Raw genomic sequence first — 23232 nt, 5'->3', positions numbered from 1 at the left:
ACAAAAATATCTGAAGAAAAGATCTAAAAGAGTCGGTGCACAAATATCTGGAAGCATTAAGGACCATTTTGCAGGTGAAAACGAGGTCTGCGAGATTTCGCAGACATCCAAAAAGGGCTACGAAATCACTTCGCAGCAAAAGGTTATTCTCGCACCGCTGTGAAGTTGGCTTTCATCTTGTGGTGTTTGGCTTCCATCGCGGCGTGAAACTTCAAGGGAAATCCAAAGCACTGTGCAAAAAGGCTGCGAAATTCTCGCAACAAAAGGCTGATTCCGCAACACTTTGTTGAATCCTTCCTTCAGCTTGGAGCAGTTATCTTCCAAAGGCTGTAACTTCCTCATTTCAGCTCCAAATCATACACGGTTTGAAGCGTTGGATTCTTGACTTCCTGAGCTTTGAAATGGTATATAGCATGTAGAAAATGGACTTCGGAAAGTGCTCCAAAAGTGCAAAAGAAGACTGCAACTGCTGTCCTCTGTTTTCTTCACTCTGTTTTTCCTCTCTCCTTGCTTCTCTCCTTGCATACTTTGAACGACTTTGGCAAAGGGATATGGAGCTCCAAATCTTGGTTCTTCATGAATTTGAGCTTCCAAAAGCTTTTCCATGAACTATATACAGCTCTCCCTCATTCTTAAATTGCTTTGGTGATCAAAAAGCTATCAAAACACCAAAACTTAACACAATTTGATTAGAATTGATTGCAAGGGTCCTTAACATGTTAATTGGGTTAAAAGACAATAACTACTACTCAAAAGTGTTTAAAAGAGTTAATTATAAGATATGAAATTGCACTTTTTGAGTAGTAATCATCTCTCATATTTCTTCCTTGCCCTAAACCACGATCAAACATCGGGAATCTAATTATTTTCGGAGATTTACTTGAGCACTCCCGACATTTCAAGCATTTCAGGTATTTGAATTTCACTCATTTCTTTTTGAAGTTGCAAGATGAATTTGAGTTGAAAAGTTTAATTTGTTTTGGAAGATTGCCGTAATTTTTTGCGAACTTTGGATAAATTGATATCTGTTATTCCATTTCCCAGTTAATTCATCAAATTGTCTGTTGTAATTTTTTGTTCTTCTTTATTAACAGATGGGGAATCAAAAATGAAAATCATCAAATATTGAGAAAGAATTTGTGGCAATTAATGACAGAAATGGCAAAGACACTGATCCCGAATCACCTGCGGGATTTTCCCTTTCTAAACCTCCCATTTTTGGACATCCAAACCAGAGGAATGCCACAAGATCTTTAATTGATAAAGGCAAATCAAAGATGGTTGCTCCTGGAAAATTACCAGTGAAGAGAACATGAAGCATTATAGCTCAAAATCCTTCATTTTTTCCGGCATCCCCTGCTACTCCTTTAAAGCAGCATACTGTAGTTCAGTCCATTGTTGCTGAAGCCCCTACTCCTACTTTGGTTACACAATCTGCACCTCCACCGAGCTGACCAATTCGATTCCAATTCACAAAAGCACCGAAGAAGAAACTAGCCACTGGTGCAAAAGAAGACTGCTCAGGTAGAAAATTCCATGAAGAATGTTACTATGATTTCAAGGCATTTGTTGCATCTTCTCTTATTGAATTCTCCACGAAGCTATGTTGTCGATATTTTTTGGAGCCATTCATGGTACCTAGAGCATTCTTTTATCCTCGCATAATTCGGGAATTTATCCGAACCATGACCAATAGAGAAGTCTACCCTCCTTCAATGATTTATTTCGAAATTGATGGGAGACAAAGTATGCTAAATTCTGAAATGGTAGCAAGAGCCTTGGATATTCTTCTTACACCTCCAAATCCAGTTGAGTTTCAACCTATTACTCAAACTAAAGCTGCCGAGATGGTCTGAATTGTCTCTCAAAATCAATCCATCAATACACATGTAGTGTTGAGGAGAGAAATAGATTCCAAATTTTGATTCTTGGATCATGTCCTACGCTCCAATGTCTATCATTGCCAACACACGATGCAAATACGAGAACATATATTAGAGGTATTATTCAGAATTGTTAGTGGGCAATAGTAGACACCTGTTGAGTTATTCATGGTTGCCCTGTTCTATTTTGAAAACAAGGTACATTTGAAGAAATTGCAAAAAGCCAAGAAATATCTATTATTCTTTTCGTGCATGTTGGGCACCATCTTGGAGTACTATGGCTTCCCTACTGAACCGGGAAAAGAAAACAAGCATCATTATAGGGAAGTCTACACTGTTTCCAGATAGTAAGGAAGTGTGACAAAAACCGAGTCTTCACTCACAAGTGCTTCATTGACTACTGATAATGAATATCATTATGTGCCTCCTCCGAATTGGACCCTTGAAGATTTTGGTGATGGAGAAGATACACCCCCAAGACCACCAGTCGCCCCCACACCAGAAGTTGCTTCTAATCTCCCAAATCCTGATACAACTGCACATATTTTGGCCAGTCTTTCCTCTACACCAAACATAGGCCCATCATCTTCTAATGGCTATGTCCATATATCAACAGAGGCTTTCAATCAACTCTTAGCTTGCTTGGACATGATTCAAGAAAATCAAGCAACCATTCAACTCACTCAGCAGCACCTTGTCCAAAGAGTTGATGAACTTACCATGGCTGTCCAACAATGGAAATCTTCTTCTGAGAAGCCAACTAGTGTTCATGATGCTACTCCTCTATCCATCCCAACTGCACAAGAGACTAATTCTTTAGAGAGGGAGTCCATAATGCCTACCACCATTTTAACACCTTCAAAGATCATCCCCTCCCCTCCATCTCATGCTTGAGGATAGGGAGTGCCCTCACTTTTCTCCTTGACTTCCTTTGTTTTTTTTTTTTATGATGATAGTGTTCACTTTTTGTTTCCTCATTTCCTACTACACTTATACTTCTATATTGTTTTGTTTCAGTTATAGGAGTTGGAAAACAATGCTTTGCAAGTATCATTCCCTTCCTTGCTTTACATTTTTTTCGGTTAACATTGAGGACAATGTTTAGTTTGGTTGGGGGAGGATAAGAAAGGAAGAACTGTTGGTTTCTTATTGATTTAGAATTGGTTGTTAGATTTTTTTTTTCTTTTGTTTGTGTATTAGCTAGATTTTTTTTTAAACTTAATTGGTAATCTTTTGGGAAGAACATAGCACTTATGTTTGATGAATGAGCATACCTAGCTTGAAAGAAGTTGATTTGGAATATCAGCTCATTTGCTTGATCTTAGAAAACTTGTTATGTTGATTGAATTTGATTTGACTTTGAAGTTTTTATTTTCCCAAGGGTCTTTTCTAATTGAGTCTTGACATACACTGTGCACTTTAAACCCTTGATATAAGATGAAAGACTAGTCTAACCCTAAGACTTAGACCCAATTGTCTTAGTAACTTGAATCACTTTTCAAGTGACACCTTAAAAAGAGGCTAATGTGCCCAATTGAAAAAAAAAATTGATGAATAAAGAAGTTGAGTTATGCTTGCCTTGAAACTTGAGTAAGGTACAAGGGGTATATGGCCCAAAGGTCTTTAAAGCTTGGTGCCCTAAGCCATTATGGTTGGGAGCCACCGACCTCAATGCTCACTACATGGGTGAATAGGTGGAGTATGAGCTCAATTGTAGGTGTTAATGTATTGGATCCTAAATTGTGGAGTCCAGGGTGAAGTCTGAGGAGTTAGTGGCTGAATTAGTCCTATAAACTTGGTGCCTTATCCTTATGGTTGGGAGTCATCGATGAATCTCCGTTACATTGGACCATATACTTGGAGATACCTTTAGCATTGCATTCCTACAATTAAACCTTTGAAAAAAAAAATGTATGTATATAAAGAAATAAATATAGGTGCGTTCTTGACCTATAAGAAAGTGTTGTTTTTGTTGCTTAAGATAAATTGGGCATGGTTGGGGAGAGGATTAGTTTTAAATAATATATCAGGGGGCTAGTTTAATTTCACTCAAGACTTGTTTGGAAATATCATTTTGGGGGGTTGGAAATGGATATGTCTTTGATACTTTGATTTGCATGATATCTCTTTTATTAGAGATAGAAAATGAGTTTGAGATTTTGATGACACCTATGGATAGTAAGGTGTGTTTCATTTTTTTACCATTTGTGCTATGGGATTTTCAAAAATATTTTCCAAATAAGTTTTAAAAAAAATTTTGAGTGATTTTCTTTTTCTCTTTATTATACCATTGCTAAGGGACTAGCAATGTGTTGGTTGGGGGGAATGATTACTACTCAAAAATCATATATTTTAGATACTAATTCTCATGAGTTTCATACCTTTTGAGTAGTAATTATGTCTAATATGCTCAAATAATACATTGCTACCCTTACAAGAGATACTAATGGTTTTTGTGAAGTTTTGGAGATATTTTAAGGTGATTTTTGAAGCATTGAGTGACAAAAGAGAAATGGAATTGAGAAGGGTACACAATGTGGATGAGGAAGAGGCGATGCACTTGGACTAGGCTTTGGAGTTGAATTGAAGGTGGTGGAGGTGGATTCAAAAGAAATAAATGGGAAAATTGCAATAAGAAGCTGAAAAACTATGTTTTTCCATTTCGCATGAACATGCGGAAAATTCGCACAGTCGTGCAAAATGAAACAAAAAGGATTTTGGTTGTAGCTCAAAAGGGGAAAAGTGAAAACTGATTTCGCATGGCCATGCGAAAATTTCGCACAATCATGCGAATGCCCCAGTATGACGAAAATGGTGCTAATGAACTTTTCACTTTGCACAATCATGCAAAATTGTTGGAGCTCGTGCGAAATATTTTTCCAAGTTTCTTAGTGAAGAAGCCTCCAAAAGACCTCTTAGATGATGCCAAGTGTCCACTTGACCTTAGCCTATAAATAGAAACTTGATTAACTCATTTGGGAAACTTTTAGATACTTTTTACATTTTTCTAATTGTAGAACTTTCCAGATTTCCTTTCTCTATAGAATATTCTACTTCCTTCATTTTCTCTTATTTTCTTACTAGCCAAACATGTCTTGTGAGACCAAATCTCCAAGCATGAGTGGCTAAATCTCGTTTTTCTCGGAAGAGGGAGGATCTAGAGGCAAGATCCATGGTGAATTAGAGAAATGAGCTTGGATTGCAAAGGTAATTTGATCCAATTGATTGATTAATTGAAATTTGGGGATTTTTCTCTTCAAATTGTCTTGGATAATTACTACAATGCAAGCTAGGTAGATTTATCAAATTCTTAATGCTAGATTTGATGAGATTGAATAGTTGCATTGTGTGAATCAATAGAAGATAATTTAAGATGAATTGAATAGATGATTTAAATTGATCTCTTGGATTAGATGACCTAATTTGAAGAGAAATTAGATCTAAACCTAAAGCTAGATCAAAAATCAGTTTAGATAAAAATTTAGGTTTTCAATCTAACTTGATGAAAATTAGATCTCAACATCTATTCACCATGGAAATTGCTTTCTAGAAAATCCTAACTCCGAGAATTTCATTTTCTATTAATTTTTTTTCTATTTTACATTTCATTTTCCTCTCAATTTGGAATAATTGTCATTTTGAATTTTTATGAATTGTCAAATCATTTTCACTTGATCTCAATCATTTTTTCTCCTCTCATTCAAGCCTTGATTACCAAGAATAACCATCCTTGTGGACAATACCTAAAAACCACTATACTATAGTAGTTTGTACTAAAACCACTTTTTGATCGGGTACAAATTGTTATAGAATAGTAAATTAGGTTATAAATTTTGTTTTGATCTAATAAACAATAAAAATTTGAGCTATCATCCACCTTGCTGAATACCCAACCTGTAAGCCATAATGATTCCTTTGCAGCCTCAGCTATTGCCATATATTCTGAATCAGTAGTAGATAGTGCAACTAGAGACTATATCATAGACTTCCAACAAATAGGTCCCCCACCAAGGGTGAATACACAACCTGTGGTAGACCTCCTGTCATCCAAGTCACCTACATAGTCTACATCAACATATCCTCTAACTAAAGGATCACTTTGTTGTTTGCTGAACATGATGCCATAGTTTGTAGTACTCTTTAAGTATCTAAAAATCCACTTGATTGCATCCCAATGCATTCTTCCCTAATTTGACAGAAACTTGCTCACCACACTAACAACATGCATCAAATCTAGTCTTATACAAACCATAGCATACATCAAGCATCCCACTTCACTTTCATATGGAACCTTTGACATGTCTTTCACTTCATCATTTATTTTTGGACATTGATTAGTAGACAACCTAAAATGATTTTCCAAAGATGTACTTACTGGTTTTGCATTATCCATGTTGAACCTCTCCAACACTCTCTTGACATAGCTATACTGAGATAACCATAATCTCCTTGAAGCTCTATCCTTGCGAATCTCCATTCCAAGAATTTTCTTGGCTGCACCTAAGTCCTTCATGTCAAACTCCTTACTCAACAAGGACTTCAACTTATTGACCTCAACCATACTCTTTGCAACAATTAACATGTCATCCACATAGTAGAAAAATAAATGAATCATCATCATCTAGGCTCTTTATATAAACACAACAATCATACTCACATCTCTTGTAGCCAATCCTGATCATGTAGGAGTCAAAACGCTTGTACCACTACCTTGAAGACTGCTTCAACCCATAAAGTGATTTCCTCAATCTACAGACCAATGTTCTTGTCCAGGTTGAAAATATGCTACCAAACCCAACACTGTCCTGATGCAAGTGTGTTTGACCATGGGAAAGAAGATCTCATCATAGTCAACCCCTTTCATCTGTGAGCAACCCTTTGCTACTAAACGAGCTTTGAACTTTTCACCATCTTTTTCTAAAACTGCTTCTTTCTTTCTGTACACCTATTTATATCCTATTGCTTTGTTCCCCTCTGGAAGCTCCACCAAATCCCATGTCTGGTTCTTATGCAAAGACTGAATCTCCTCCATCATAGCACCCATCCATCTACTTTTCTCTTGGGTGTGTATAGTCTCTTGAAAGGTAGTAGGATCCCCACTACTAGTAATCAATGCATAAGAAACCAAATCTTCAAAACCATACCTGGTAGGTGGCTTAATAGTGTGTCTGGATCTGTCTATGGCTATATTGTGACGCTGCTGATCTTTTGAACTAGACTTCCCTGCATTTCGAGCATGATCCTCTATATCATGCGTCTCTAATTCCACCTGTATCAGCTGCTCATTACTACTGCAACTTTTTAGCTCCTGTTTCTCTCCTTTTTTAGTACACTGTAACATGGGTTTCTCATCAAAAACCACATCTCTATTGATCACCACCTTATTTGCCTTTGGATCCCAGAGCTTGAAGCCTTTCACCCCTTTCTAATACCACAGAAAGATACATTGTCTAGACTTCGCATCAAGCTTTGATCTCTCCTCATTAGGAATGTGCACATAGGTTAGGCACTCAAATACTCTCAAATCGGAGTAATCTGTCAGACTGCTTGTCCATACCTCCTTTGCTACTTTCCCATCTAATGTTGCTTTAGGTGACCTATTGATCAAGTAACATGCCATGTTCACTGCTTCTGCCCAAAAAAAAATTTCAAGGCATGTATTCAATCTGAGACATCGAGTTCTTTTAGCTATTGTTCTATTCATCCTTTCTGCTACACCATTCTGCTATGGTGTCTTGCATACTGTGAAGTGTCTCTTAATCCCATGCTGCTCACACAATTCCGTGAACTTTGAATCTGTATACTCAGTACCATTATTTGACTTGAGGCATTTTATCTTTCTTCTTGTCTGGTTTTCTGCTTCAACTTTCCACAACTTGAACTTGGCAAATATTTCTGACTTGTGACACATGAAGTACACCCAAACCTTTGTGAGTAATTGTCAATAAAACTCACAAAATACATACTTCCTCCCAATGATGCTGCCCTTATTGGTCCCCAAACGTCTGTATGAACATAGTTAAGAAACCCCTATATCTTGTGTGTGGTTATCTTGAGCTACACTTTATTCTGTTTACCAAAAACATAATACTTGCAAAAATCAAGTTTACATGTTTTGATACCCTTCAACAGATTTCTCTTATGAAGCTCCATCATCCCACGCTCACCCATATGCCCTAACCGCATATGCCACAAAACTGTACTGTTTGACTTTGCTCCAGCATTTGCCCCTTTTTCTCCATGTCTTTTCGCTCATATATGAGCCACATACAACACTTTCCAAAAAGGCTCCTTTTTCGTTGCTTTTGATTTGGAAAGTGTTTTTTTAGTTTTCATTTTCTATTTTCTATTTTCTATTTTCATTTTCTAGAAACAATTTCATTTCTCAGACCATGACCAATGTCCAAGTTGACCATATCCATGTGACTTGCTACCAGGAAAAGATTGAAATAGTCAAATGATGGCCATATAAATGTAACCTGAAATTTACCAAATGGAGACAACGGTATCATTGAAAATATTTGCAAAATGACATCTACACAAAAGAATGTGAAAAGGAATTGAAGCATTTTTCAACAAAGAAAGATAGAGACTACTTTGAGGCCATTGCCTGAGAATATTTAAACCATCAAAAGAACTAGAACTCTAAGTGAATTGGTTCACTTCTCTACTCAGGCAGTGCACTTCATCTTATGCCCAAATTACAGGAAACAACCACCTTGACAGCTCAATCCTCAAACCAATCAACAATCTTAGTTTGGAGAAACTTTAGACCTGCAATAAGAGTTCGAAATTTTAACAAATATTATTTAACAAGATGATACTTCACGAATGCTTCCCAATGTCATCGTGCAAGCACAAGTATTATCCACACAATAAACACATGGATGGTGGATTCATGCTTTATCATAGAAATAACAATAAACTTAAGTGAACAATAGAAATAACAATCTTTTGATCCTTGGAATTACCATAGAAATGTCCAAGAAAAGCATTTCTGATACTCCTGAACATGCATGAAGATGCCATAGACAAATTAAACTAGTAATGTACAAAGAGAGAAGAGAGTGAAGACAGACCATCGATGGAAGAAGGCACTGCGAATTTTAGGCCTTTCACAGCCCCATTCAGGGAGGTTATAGAAACCTTTGCTGAGGCATGTAACAGACAAGAAGGGTACTGAATAATTACTATCTTGAACGGGTGCCGAATTATCACTATCTTGAATAGGTGCTGAATCATCTGTGTCTTGAACATCTACAACATAGAATTCTTTACTTAAATAATATGATATCTATACTTAAAATAACATGACTATCTATAATGACAATTACCACTGTCATGATCAGAAGTTTGGGAGTTAGAAGCACTCTTGGCTAGCTTGGGAGCTGGAGATGACGAATTCAGTTTCTCCACACGAAAAGTGGCCACATAAATGCGGTGGATGATGACATTTTCAATTTCTACTACTTTAGGCCTGATGACGCACATCTCATGCTCACCTAGTGCAACAATTACTCCCACTTCCCTCCATGAAACCATATCAAGACGATCCTCGTACACCTCATGCAAAAACTGAATTAAAGGAGGACCCCCATCTTGAGGGAGCATCAATGCAGACAGGGCATGGAGAGAAAAGCAGATGAGGATGTCTTTGTAAGCAGGCACAAACTTGCCATTAATACCAGGCAGCAAAGGTGCCTGGACGGGTATTTCATGCCGTGAATTCCCTAGAAAATCCCATATTCTGTCATTGACGCTGTAAGAATAATAATTGTCACCAGCCCGCACATAAATGGTGGTTCCCACAACAGAGTAGTCATGTATAATATAAGCAGGGCCATCATAACTATTTTCCTGGTAGAAGAGAGGAAGAGGCAGGGCCTCCAATCGGTCAAGTGATGGATCATAAACCTCAAACACGGGGGCCGGCAAGAAATCTTTATAGTGGCAAGAAGGACCCGAGAGCGCGTAAATCTTGCCTTCAATCTCTTCGATAATGGGGCTGGTCTTTGGCGCAAGCATGGTGAGAGGATGCTCGCGGAATTGGGTGATGGAATCCAGCGTCGTGAGATCCGAAACGTAGATATACGGGGAAAGCCCTCTTTTCCCAAACGATTCATCAAGATTGGCGCTGGATGGAGTACAAAGCTCTTCTTCTGATAATCCGGCACGAGTTTTTTCACCGCCGACCATGTAGAGTTTGGATTCCCGCATGAAAAAACTCGCCCCAAAGGGAAACCCCTTCTCCACGAAATTGAACACTTTCACGGCCGATAGCGGCGCTGCCGGAAATTCGGTATCTGTGGAGTCAAGGTTTTGCAACTTCGTCAAGTCGACGACAAGCAGTCGTTGTTTGGTCGCTATCAGCAGCACACCTTCGCCTTCCATCTTCTCTCCGTGCTCCGCAAAAAATCTCAATTGCTAGGTTTAGGGTTTATTCCTCTGGTTCAGATTTCGGGAAGCAATGAGAATCAAGAAGAGAAGTCAAGAGAACGTTAACGGTTTTGAAAGCAGTTAATAGGAGAAAATACCCGCGCAATTTTCAGTTTTATCGTTTAGACGAGAATGCTAATCAAGAGAAAGAAACTTTTACCCTTTAATTTTAGATAAATATAAAAACCTAAATAAAATACTAATTTAATTTACTAGAATTTTATTTTAATTTTTATTCTTAATAAAAATAGTGAAACCACATAATTTCATCAAAATTTTAGAAGAATCCAAGCAAATATAGAAATTTAATGTTTTAAATTAATTATTTTTTTTCAAAATAAAAGGCTAGTGTACTACCATTGCCTTTTTAACATAAATATACATGATTGCTATTTTTTTATTATCATGTTAGGATTTTTATTTAAATTATTATTTAAAAAATTACTATCTATTTGTCATGTTTGTATTAAAAATTTTGAAAATTTTACTTTGCCCACCCAAAGAGCCCAAGCAAAGAAAACAAATTATTTTTATTTTTAAAAATAAAAATTCCTATATAAAATCCATGAATTTTATACCCAAAAAAAATTCATTGCTTGTATATTTGAAAACATTTCTTAAAATAATTTTTAAAATTCAATGAAGTGAAAAAAAAAATATCTTCCTCAGAATTTTGAAATATTGAGATAGATATAGGTAAATTTATATTTTTAAATTATTGTATAATAAGAACCTAGTCAAAACTATTTTTAAAAACAATTTTTCTCTTTCTAGGATAGTAAAATACTTTTTCTACTTAGAAAACATGTTCAACATATAATAAGAAGTAATTTCAGTTTTTTTTTAAATAATTTGAATAAAATTAATTGTATTGTCTATAAACATATAATTCCTTAATAAAAAATAATGGAGAAAACTAATTTTCATATTTGAATTATTGAATAGAATCATACTCTTAAAAGTAATTATGAATTAATTATTTTTTCCACTTTCTTCGAATTCTTTTCCTTTCCTTTCTCTTGCACTTCCTCTTTATAACAACTCGCTCTCAACTGTGTAAGTAGTGTTTGTTTTAAGTCCAAAGAGCTTCCATGACTTTAAAACGCATCTACAAAATTAAGGGAAGTTGATATATAAATAGCACAAAGAACTTTCTCCTTTATCCAATATAAGATATTGCAATCTCTCTCCATACAAGTACAACATCCTCATTGTGTCCTATGAGATTATGGGATCAAATAAATAGATACCTTTATGAAGCCAAACAAACTCTCACACCAAGGCCAAATATCGACTTTGATACCATTTGTAATGACCCTAACTTGAAGGCTAAACACCAAAATCATTTTACAAACATATCTGAAAAATATCACTTAGTTCTTAGTCTTGAGTTTAGCATCATGGTGACATTTTATTATTAGTAGTTTAAAATATCACTACTATTTTGGATAAATTGCAATAGTTGGATTTTGAATTTCGTGCAAAAGCATAATTTATTATTAAGAGACATGATTTTTTGAGATTTTCTTATAAAATAACTTCGGTGCTAGCCTGCAAGTCGATGTCGTTACACTCTCAAACATGTCTTTTCTTATTTTAATATAATAAGAGGTAACACCTTAAATAAATATGTTGTAAAAAGTCCTTTTGCTTTTAAAACATAATATTAATAAATAATCTTTTATTCCAAAATTCAAATAAAATTTTTTTTTTTTGTTTTTTAGAATAGAAATCTTCTTGTAGAAATAGTAGTCACAATGTTTGTAGATAAAACATAGGATTGTACCTATCAACAAAATGAAATTCATATCAATATTTTTAGAAGCTATATCACTTATGCATAAATTTATTTCAATTTTAATGAAAATTTTATCATATCAATTTGATTTTTTGAAAATGATTCTATCAAAATTATACAGAAAATTATCCCAAACTAGCAAAATAACTACCTGCCGCTTCTATATTTGATAGAATCAGTCCTATCAAGTCAAGTATACACTTCATATGATATACCAATATTATGCAATTCCATATCATGATAACTATTTTTCCACAACTTCACATTTTTCTTTCCTTATAATTTTCCTCTCTATTTTCCAGTGATTCTGCAAGACTTTCTTGGGCAAAGAGACAAAAAGGAAGAAAGCTAAAATAAGTAAAAAAAAAAAAAGATCTAAGCTTAATCTTTGATATTCGGATTCTTCGGCTTCACCCACCCATGTCAACATGATATACCCACCCATGTCAACATGATATGACAAGCATGTGGTTGTGAATGTGGGGAAACTTTTCAGATATTTCTATTTTACATATTCATTATTTTTTATTTATTTTTCCACAATATAAGGATAAAAGAAAGAATAAAGAATATTATTTTTGTCGAGGATACGTTAATTATTTGTTAATTTCTAATTGAATTTTTCTCTTCATTATGTCATATCCAAATGCCATCAAAAATCATTTTTCAACCAAGTCTTTGAATCCTCATATTAGTCAAAGGCGATCATCTAAGTCGCCTAGGCCATTAGGCTAGGCAGCATAGATAAAAGTCGCCTTTTGAAGACCTAGGTAAGGCGACTTTAAAGAAGCAATGCCTAGGTAATCGCCTTGTGATAAGGCACAAGGCATAGGCATTTGACCATGAATTAAGATTAAACATACTTAGATTATAATTTCATTCAATCTAAAATTCGATTAAACAATATAAGATGAAATATTATATTATCAATCATAGAAATAATAAGATGAAGGGTTATTAACATAATCTTGATGGAAGTAATGATAATTTTAATTTCAATAATGATTATGGTGATAATGCTTAAAGTTTTTCTAAAATGTTCAATCTCTTATTTTGTTTTTTATTTTTCTTTTTAGATGTTTGAGAAATTAGAATATACATTTAAATAGGATGAATATCTTTAAACAATACAATGTTTTTTATAATATAGGGTATAATATTTAATACTTTCAATAATTAAAAATGCTTCCCCTGCTCATTCTTCCTAAAAACACCTTTCACAGCTTTGAGAAAAGAGTAATGTTATTCATTGTTGGGAAGGACACATTTTCTTGAATGGAGACAATGGTATCATTGAAAATATTTGCAAAATGACATCTATACAATGACTGAAAAGGCATTGAAGCATTTTTCAACAAAGAAAGGTAGAGACTACATTGAGGCCATTGACAGATAATTCTTAAACCACTGAAAAAAACTACAACTCTTAAGTGCATTGGTTCACTTCTTCAGTACTCAAGCAGTTCAGCTTTATCCTATGCCCAAATTATGGGAAACAACAACCCTGACAACTCCTGAATCCTCAAACCAATCAGTGATCTTACTCTCGAGAAATTTTAGACCTGCAATAAGAGTTTGAAATTTTAACAACATGATACTTCACAAATGCTTCCCAATGTTACGATGCAAGCATAAGTATTATCCACACAATAAACACATGGATGGTAGATCCATGCTTCTTATGATATTAATAATTGATGCTCCCCCATAGAATAAATGATCCAGATTCAAATGTTGTGTTACAAAATAACTTCAGGACATGACATATATAGATAAGAGGAGAGAACACAACTTTATCGAACTAAAGAAAGTTTCCAAATATTCAACAAGAAGGAAGAACTTGAATAAAGAATACCATTTACATTTAGCAGTCACAAAAATCTATTCTAAGCATGGAATGGAACACAAACCTACACTAACTTTAACAACAAACATAGCATACCAAACACAACAGGGTCCATTGTACCCACCCCCCATCCCAAAAAGAAGGAAAAGGAAAAGAAAGAAAAAAAAAATTATCATCAGCTACATCTTTACTTTTAGATCCATAAAGAAATCAATAGCCGTATCATCTATATACTGTATGATCTCAAGATCTCAAGATCTCTCCCTTTTTTATTTATATATGATACATATAATAAATTACCATGGCCTCTTCATATTGTACAACCTACACTCTAGAAGATTATCTTTCTAGGGCCCTAAATGGAATGATGTGTGCATATCCAAGCCTTTAAAATTTGTCAACTATGTTAGAGGTTAAAGGAAAGCAAAAGATATGCTTTCCGAAGATGAGAATTTCCAAATTCATCCAGATCAAATTAGGATCTTCTTGATGGAAGCAGCCCAAAAGCCAAGAACAAAACCATGAAAAGTATTGAAGATTTCAATAAAATCTCCATAAGCCAGTGTGATGAGGAAAATTATAAAAAAGAGTACGCATAAGAACAAAGCTCCTCACCTCACTCAAGAAATATAATTTCAGATTGATTGTATTGTTGCTCTACTAGATTCTGCAAAGATTTCACCATCATATCCTAACATTGGAAGCATATATTACAAATTCAATGCAATTATAAGATAGAAAAAATTGCATCTACTAGAGTCATGGACCTAGACCTGGACTACCTTGTAAAGTGAAAATCAAATATCCACCAAAAATAAGAATAAACCCAACTATAACCAATGGCTTTGATTAAACCAGGACAAAAACCAATGCGCAACTGATGACATTATACGAGATTTTGGGGATCTAGATGATTCTTTTTTTGCCAACCATAAAAAATAGAAATAGGAGCATCATATTCTAAAAAAAACAGTGGTCAATGAGGTCAGTTGTCCTTGAGGAAATTCTCAATTTAAATGAACAATAGAAATAACAATCCCTTTGATCCTTGGAATTACCTAGAAATGTCCTAGAAAAGAAATGTTGATACTCCTTAACATGCATGAAGATGCCATAGAATAAGTGTTACTTCTAACGGGCAAGTTTTGGTTTCCCCTTGCATACAATTTTTTCAGTCTTTATTAGACAAATTAAACCAGTAATGTACAAAGAGAGACAAGAGTGAAGACAGACCATGGATGGAAGAAGGCACTGCAAATTTGAGGTTTTTCATGGCCCCATTGCTCAGGCAATGTATAGAAACCTTTGCTCAGGCAAGTAACAGACAAGAAGGGTTCTGAATCATCACTATCTTGAATGCGTGACAAACTATCACTATCTTGAATGGATGCTGAATCATTGCTGTCTTGAACATCTACCACGCAGAATTCTTTACTTAAATAACAGGATTGATCTATACTTAAATAACATCACTATAATGACAATTACCATGATTATGATGAAAAGTTTGGGAGTCAGAAGCAATCTTGGCTCGCTTGGGAGCTGGAGCTGAGGAATCCAGTTTCTCCACAAGAAAAGTGGCCACATATATACGGGGGATGATGACATTATTAATATCTACTATTTTAGGCCTGATAATGCACATCTCATACTCACCTATTGCAACAACTACTCCCCTCAATGAATCCAAATCAAGGAAGAAATTATCCTTGTACACCTCATCCAAAAACTGAATTAAAGAAGGACCCCCATCAGAAGGGAGCTTGACTGCAAACAGGGCATGAAGACGAAAGCAGATGAAGATGTCATTGTAAGCAGGCACAAACTTGCCACTAAAACCCGGCAGCAAAGGTCGCGGGATTGGTATTTCACCCAATTCATGAAACCAGGTTCTGTCTTTGATGCTGTAAGAATAATACTGTTCACCAGCCAGCACAAAAATGTCGGTTCCCACAACAGAGTGTCCGTGTACAAGATACTCAGGGTCATTATAACAATTTTCCCAGTGGAAGTGAGGAAGATCCAGGGCCTCCAATTGGTCAAGTGATGGATCATAAGATTCAAACGAGGGATTCGGCAAGAGACCGTCATAGTGGCAAGCAGGACCAGAGAGCACGTAAATTTCGCCTTCAATCTCTTCAATAATGGGACTAGTCTTTGGCGCAAGCATGGTGAGAGAATGCTTACGGAATTCGGTGATGGAGTCGAGCTTGGTGAGATCTGAAAAGTAGATATAAGGGGAAAGCCCTCTTGTCCCAAACGACTTATCAAGATTGTTGTTGGATGGAGTACAAAGCTCCTCTTCCGATAATCCACCGCGAGTTTTTTCACCGCCGACCATGTAGAGCTTGGATTCCCACACGAAAAAACCCGCCCCAAAAGGAAACCCCTTCTCAACGAAATTGAACGCCTTCACGACCGGTAGCGGCGGTGTCGGAACCTCTGTATCTGTGTAGGGAAGGTCTTTCAACTTCGTCACGTCGAAGAACAGCAGACGTTGTTTGGTCGCTATCAACACCACACCTTCGCGTTTCATCTTCTCTCTGTTCTGCAAAAAAAATCTCAATTTCTAGGGTTAGGGTTTATTCTTCTGGTTCGGCTCTTGAGGAAGCAAGAAGAAGCAAGAAGAGAACCAGACCCAGAACGGTTTTGAAAGCCGTTAATCGGAGAAAATGCCCGCGCAATTTTCAGTTTCTTTATTAAAAGGAGAGGGCCTCCAATGAAAAGACACTTTTGCCCTTAATTTAACCCTCCAAACGAAACATTAGATAAATATCAAACCTAAATCAAATACTAATTTAATTTACTTGAATTTTATTTTTTTATATTATTAATAAAAATAATAAAACAAATTATTTTCTTCAAAAAATTTTAAACCACTCCAAAAAATATAAAAATTAAGTTTTTTAATCAATTTCTTTTTCAAAATAAAAGACATAATATCAAAATAAAGATTTTACCAAAATATTTTATCATTTAAGCGAAATTATTAAGTTATCGAGATTTTACCATAAAGATTTTATTAATGAAAGAATATCAAATATCAAAATAGATTTGTATTATTTTAAACTAACCAATAATTGAATTGTTTGAATTATTGTTTTCTCATGCTCATTCAATTTATTTATTGTAAAAACAACATTTATTTGCTAAAAAATAGACAGAATTAAAATATTTCAAAATGCCCACCTTTTTATTTTTTATTTTTTCTTTTCGTTTGACATTTCCAAATTTCTTAATTTCTCACACTTTTAAATAAATATAAAAAATGTATTTCTAATTAAAAATATATATATTAATATTTCAAATGGTGGATTATAATATTTTTAATTCTAAATTATAAGAATAAAATTCATGTTTTCCTTATTTTGAAAAAAAGTGGGTTTTGATTAGATATTTTGAAAAAATATAAATAAAAAAAAATCTCAATATCAATTTTATCTTTATCCATTAAAAAATATTTTAAAATCCATGCACTTTTTCATTCGGATAATTATTTCAGAAAATCACATTTTATTTTATAATATTAAATAAAATTATCCATCCAACCATCTTTCCACAGAGTCCTCAATGCTTACATAACAAAATCAAGAACCCCCAAGACTGGGTTTCTACTCCAAAACTTCAAATTTGGGTAAAAAGATCATACCCCAGCTGAATTTTTTGCAGAAACCTTCTGGTTTTCCTTGAAACTCTATTGTCTTCCTCTGATGGGATGCGGGTATTGCACTGGATCGGGTTTTTGTTTCTCCTCCTATATGCCACCGTTGAAGTTTTGAGCTGCTGTATTACTGTCAGTCCTCCATAGCCATTTTACATTATGTGGCTTGTTGAGTCGTTTCTCAGTTGGTGGAACAGGAAGCCTGGGGAACTCGAGCCTACTGGGTGAAGGCGAAACAGGAAGCAATCGATCCAGTTCTTGTGTATAGAGGTATGATAAGCTCCTACTCAGTGTTCATCTGCTGTGTGTTTCCGGGTTTTGAAATAAGAGCATCCTTTGGTGATTGCAATCCCAGGGCATGAGCAAACATCCTCCTTGCAGCTCCCAAATGTACTTCCTTTGGGTTCTCTGTGCAAACACGCGATCTGTTTCTTCTGCTTGGGGGACTGCTACTGTTGGAAGGACTCCTGTCTGCTGATTTCTGGGGTGTCTTCCTTCCACCATGAGACAATGCACCATTACCATTATGGCTACCCACACTTGTTTTGCTGCGCGAGTTTTCATTTTGACAAGCTTCTGCACTCGAATCTTTGTCTTGGACAGTCAGCTCTGCAATTTGGCCTTCACATTCTTTAACATCCTGGTTGCATGAGTTGATTCTGTGACCTAGCGCATGGGCAATCATGCGTCGAGCAACCACAGGAACATTTCGGGGCTTCTGCTGCACAGATTCTCTGATCTCACCTTCATCCATTGAGAAAATCCGCTCACGAGCAGCCAGATAAGCCGCCTCCCTCTCTTCAAGTGAATACTGGAGAGAAGGCTCTGTAGCTTTCAACACTGAGACAAACAGAGATCATGCCATATGGATTAGCAACAGACTATCTCATAATGCATGTATGATATTGATCAATTCATGTTCTGAAGTTATATATCACTCTAAGCTTCATTCTTGCAATTACAAATATTTACCCATTTTGAAATGAATCTCTAACTGTATGTTAGAATAAACATATTTATGATACACATGGATAAAGCAAAACGATTCACTACCATGGCTCTACTGATCGGCAATCCTAGATTTGGGGTTGTGCAAATTTTGATTTCAAATGGTTTAGTTAGCCTACAAATAGTTGCTACATAAGGGGCACTATTTGATGTATGCTTTCTAACGCTACAAAGGGAAACCTATAGTCAACTCTATTAACAAATAATGGAACAAACAGTTGAGAGGAAAAAAGGTCACCTGGGGAAGCTTCATTTCTTCTTAACAGTTGGTGTGACATTGTTGGAGGTTGAGATTCCTGATACTGCCATATAATATCACTAACAAGAATTGAAGGTCTGCAATTCAAATATCACAAAAGAAGAAAGTTTACGAGCGACCCAGAACCCAATAGCTTTTCAAAATTCTCAAAATAATTTTTTGTCCCAGAGAATATGTAAAATAACTGAACATTTTGGCTCAGTTTGGGCAAAAACTTACCATTTTCTGCATAAAAATCTTCATAAAGAGTGAGTAGATCATTTACATATAAAATAAAAATCAACAATAATTACAATTGATGCTTTACTGACAACTGTGAAAGATATAATAACTGTTTATGTTATAGAGATATACTAACCAGGGGATTTATCAACGAATCCCAACAATAATTGGGTTATTCCAACACCATTCAACTCTATAAAGGCCCATATTCTCCTATAATAATGAGGCATGATGTCCTTCCTTGTCACTTCAGCTCACATTTGTTCTAGCCTTCCCCATTTCCTTGTACCACCCTCCACTTGAACCAAAACCATCTTAGATCATGTTCTCTCTTGCCTGGATGCATTCATTTCTTATCCTATCTTCTCCTGTTTTTCCAAGTTCCATCTCAACATTTTGTTGTCTATTAATTTTGCCCATGGTTGGCTTAATAATCATCTGGTTGTTATGAATGCCTATGACCTAAGATTTCAAACATATGGATGCAGCAGAAACCAAGGCTCCTAAAAGGCTGGAAATATGCATCATGATTCCATAAATACATATTCATGTCTTTGGGCACATCAAAACACCCAATAATTTAACTTCTATCATAACATGATATGATATAATAAATAAAATGATGGAGCACGACAAGAAAATATAATGTAAAGAATTCAAGGTTGGGGTTTGTGATGTCACACATACATTGACGTCTCTGGGCACCGCTCTAAAGTTAGATGCCTTTCATCTCCTTCGCCAATGGATACATGGGCAAATCTATCATAATTAAAAAGTCATTTTGATTGCTGAAAAACCTCTAAATGGGATAAATACTCAAAATATTAGAGTGCTAATAGAAATAATTTCACAGCAAACCAAATAAAAAAATTACCCAAATATATCAGCAAGACGATGCACGAGAAGACGCTCGTATGGATTCATCGGTTCCAGCTCCATGACCCCATCTAGACTGCAATCCAATGGCATTATCTTAATTAATCCAGGCAATCATATGTAAGATTTCCATTCTCAATTCTAGTCAAAAGGTTATTTAATTGGTTCAAATTTTTAGGCTGTATATATATCCAATATTTGTACTCTTCTTTTCTTACGCTTTTCATTTTTTCCCCCTGTGAGGAGGCTTCTTTACTCTTTTTTTATTAGAACAGATATTTAACCAGGAAAACTTCTGACTTTGATTCTTTTGAATATTGTTTTGACTTTATTTTATTTTTTTTAATTATTTATTTGTAGTTGTAAATGTGAATCCTGGAAATCCAAGGAATGCCAGCTTCGGAAACCCTGCATCAGATTTTTCTTTCTCAATGTTGTAGGAGGTTAATCAAAGCACTTTTTAATGTGAGGATTCAAAACATGGACAGTTGTAGAGAAACTATTTCCAAATTCAACTTCAATAAAAATCCTCAATTTTGTAAAAAAAAAAATATTTCTAATTTCCAATTTTCTATTTTTGAACGCATGCATTGAGTTATTTTTCCTTTATCACGGTCACCAAACAGTAAATTAATGTGCTAAGTATTCCTTAGTTTTTCAGTCATATTATAAAACCAAGTCTTCAAGATCTCATAATTCAACTATATCCTGCAACACAAACATTTATAAGTTTCTATTGCAATGAATCACTCAGCAAACAATTTCAACTCTTTATCAACATTCACAAATTCTCTTCTAGAAAGCTACCTGTTATCGTCTTGAAGGAAGTTGACCAAGGCTTCTTCAATTGAGAGAACAAGATGCTTGCAAGGAAGATTGTCCTTAATAAGAAAAGCCAATTCCTCAACCTGAATGTTGAAGATATTGATTTAATATAAGAAAAGAAGATTACAAGAGAAACATCAAAAGATGTTAGCAAAAAAACCACTTATAAATGACATCAAACAAAAATAATAAAGGCAAATTAATGGTTTACACCAATTTACACTTTATGGAGGGTAATTAAAGCACCAAAAAAAAAAAAGGCCAAATTCCAGATGAGCTGTGTGATATCTGATGTTCCAGCTGCATAATAGCATGTGCACATCCTAGTCATTGGGAGTTGGAGCTTCCATCAGCTAAATGAAAAGATTCTCCTAATCAAAGGACAGAAGGAGCTATGGATGAGAAGAAGGGAAGAGGGCCAAGAATATTTCGACTTCATAGAAATCAAAAGAAGATGGATTTCGCATCAGATAGGAGAGGACAATCGTCCTATCACAGTTCTTTTGAATGAAGAGGGTCTCCTGGCTGGTTAAGCATCCACTGAAAATGGTCAGCCGGAAGGTAGAGCTCAGGTTTATTAATGTGCTTTATGATAAGAATCAGATGCATACTCTGTAAGTTGGCAAAAGACAGGGAACCTGAATCAGATGCATGCTCTGTTAGTTTGCAAAAGACAGGGAACCTGAATCAGATGCATACTCTGTTAGTTCGCAAAAGACAGGGAACCTGAACATATCTGGTCATTCAAACCTGTGGGAGAACGATGTCAGCAGTTGCTAAATCAGGATTCTTTAATTTGTTCCTCATTCAGAAATAAATCTACAGAGAAGCAACCAATGCTTCCTTCATCAATGCTTTTTGTGTGTTATTCCAAAAAGAATGGGATTTTGACCTTTAGACAAGAGTCATTACGTGTATCAAAGCCAAAACAACCAAGACTTGCGAGTTTATAGCCAAAGAAGTAGGGAGAAAGGTGGGTATTAAAGATGCAGTTTTGATCTCAACATTTTTGGATTTAGAAGTGATTTTTTCATCAAACCAACAGAGACATTCATATCTATAGCTCAAAACTCAAAAAGGGTTTTACATGCATGTCAAGCCTTCATTCACACATCAATCAATCTAATACATAATTAGAGGAATGGATCTCAACCTGTTAGCTGTCCTTGCATCTCGATAGTATCTTTTGACACATGAAAGCACATACATCTGATACATGCATGATAAGACAGCTGACTGACCTTATCAAGGAAAAAAAATCAACTCAAAAACAGTTTTCCTGAAAGAACTTAATTAATAAAGCATTTTTACAAATATTTTTAATAACTTTATTTTCCCTTCTTTAATATTTAAGGGCATGTGGAACTTTGGCCTCTAAAGGAAAAATTTATATGAATTTTCAAATTGTAAGCTGAAAATTGGAAACCAGAAGATGCATTGTCACCTCTGCTGCATCACAATCTATAATTACAGATCACCCATCACAATCTATATTTCCCACTCATTCATCATTTTTTTACCACAAAAGTATCACTTCACTCTTCAAAATCAACTCACTCACATTCTCCATTAACGAAATCAATTGAATTCCGCTCATCCAAACGCCATTAACACAATGGATCAATTAAATTTAACACAAAGCACACAAAACTACACCCTAAAATCAAAATTATCATAAGTAAAAAAGCCTTCACATCCATCAACAAATACCAAAATTTCCCCTCACATTGTCTGTCATTATCTAACACCAACATGGTTTTGTCCACTCAGAAAAACAAAAAACAAGAGGGGGAAAAAAAAAACCAGTTAACAAAAAGAGAAAAATTTACCAAAACAAACGACTGACAGTTCAGAATTTTGAATCAGACAGCAAACAATTCAATTTCGGTTTAAACAGCAATCAACCAATACATGGTTCAAGACCCAAATACCGCAAACTTCCCACCACAAAAATAACGAAAGTTCAGACTTTAAGTTCACCGAAAGCTCAGAACTTTGATTGGTACGTGAGCAATTCAACTGTGAAAAACACTGCAATTATAGAGAGAGAAAGCTTGGTTACCATTGCAAACTGGGTCATCGTCATTCTGTGAAGTTTCTGTGGAACCAGAAGATAGACGATTGACTCAGGTCCACTGGATTCTGATATAAACCCTAGAAAGTTTGGGGGTACGGTTTTTGTTGAAGACAAATAACTTTCTTCCCAACGCCTCCTTCTCCCCCTAACTTTAAAATTTACAGTGGCTTCCCTTAAGTGTTGCTTAATTATAGAATGTCCCTAAACTTTGAAAATATATTGTTCTTTTCTAGAAGAAATTTAGAGTGTTTTAAGGTATTATTTCGTAAAGTATTTTTGAGAAACAATTCAAAATATTGATAATACTTTTTTGTAAAAATATTTAAAGTTTATTTTTAAAA

The 23232-nt window shown here is 35.1% G+C and overlaps 3 protein-coding genes across 6 annotated transcripts; all 3 read right to left on the bottom strand.

The window, feature by feature from the left end:
* Nucleotides 1-8363: 8363 nt before the first annotated feature.
* On the bottom strand, nucleotides 8364-10441 carry LOC104879146 (uncharacterized). Its single transcript, XM_010650955.3, has 3 exons — nucleotides 9218-10441; nucleotides 8963-9140; nucleotides 8364-8657 (listed from the first exon to the last, which is right to left on the bottom strand). The coding sequence occupies exons 1-3, from the start codon at nucleotides 10272-10274 to the stop codon at nucleotides 8636-8638; spliced, it is 1257 nt and encodes a 418-aa protein (XP_010649257.1). The 5' UTR covers nucleotides 10275-10441; the 3' UTR covers nucleotides 8364-8635.
* Nucleotides 10442-13442: 3001 nt separating this feature from the next.
* On the bottom strand, nucleotides 13443-16689 carry LOC104879147 (uncharacterized). 2 transcript variants are annotated; one of them, XM_059736367.1, is made up of 4 exons: nucleotides 16602-16689; nucleotides 15452-16511; nucleotides 15197-15377; nucleotides 13443-13679 (listed from the first exon to the last, which is right to left on the bottom strand). In XM_059736367.1, the coding sequence occupies exons 2-4, from the start codon at nucleotides 16497-16499 to the stop codon at nucleotides 13658-13660; spliced, it is 1251 nt and encodes a 416-aa protein (XP_059592350.1). In that variant the 5' UTR covers nucleotides 16500-16511; nucleotides 16602-16689; the 3' UTR covers nucleotides 13443-13657. The 2 variants fall into 2 exon arrangements, with proteins under 2 accessions (XP_059592350.1, XP_019074806.1); XM_019219261.2 differs by having other exon boundaries at nucleotides 15620-16651.
* A 770-nt stretch (nucleotides 16690-17459) lies between these two features.
* Nucleotides 17460-23048, bottom strand: LOC104879148 (uncharacterized). Of its 3 annotated transcripts, none has more exons than XM_010650958.3 (6): nucleotides 22877-23048; nucleotides 20797-20897; nucleotides 19988-20065; nucleotides 19801-19872; nucleotides 18871-18968; nucleotides 17460-18464 (listed from the first exon to the last, which is right to left on the bottom strand). In XM_010650958.3, the coding sequence occupies exons 1-6, from the start codon at nucleotides 22898-22900 to the stop codon at nucleotides 17908-17910; spliced, it is 930 nt and encodes a 309-aa protein (XP_010649260.1). In that variant the 5' UTR covers nucleotides 22901-23048; the 3' UTR covers nucleotides 17460-17907. The 3 variants fall into 3 exon arrangements, with proteins under 3 accessions (XP_010649260.1, XP_019075209.1, XP_019075208.1); XM_019219664.2 differs by lacking the exon at nucleotides 22877-23048 and adding an exon at nucleotides 21968-22072; XM_019219663.2 differs by lacking the exon at nucleotides 19801-19872 and having other exon boundaries at nucleotides 22877-23043.
* Between the last annotated feature and the right edge of the window lie 184 nt (nucleotides 23049-23232).

Source organism: Vitis vinifera, chromosome 4 (assembly GCF_030704535.1).
Source record: "Vitis vinifera cultivar Pinot Noir 40024 chromosome 4, ASM3070453v1".
Lineage (NCBI taxonomy): Eukaryota > Viridiplantae > Streptophyta > Magnoliopsida > Vitales > Vitaceae > Vitis > Vitis vinifera.
The sequence above is the reverse complement of the archived record's forward strand: the minus strand, read 5'-3'. Positions and strand labels throughout refer to the sequence as shown.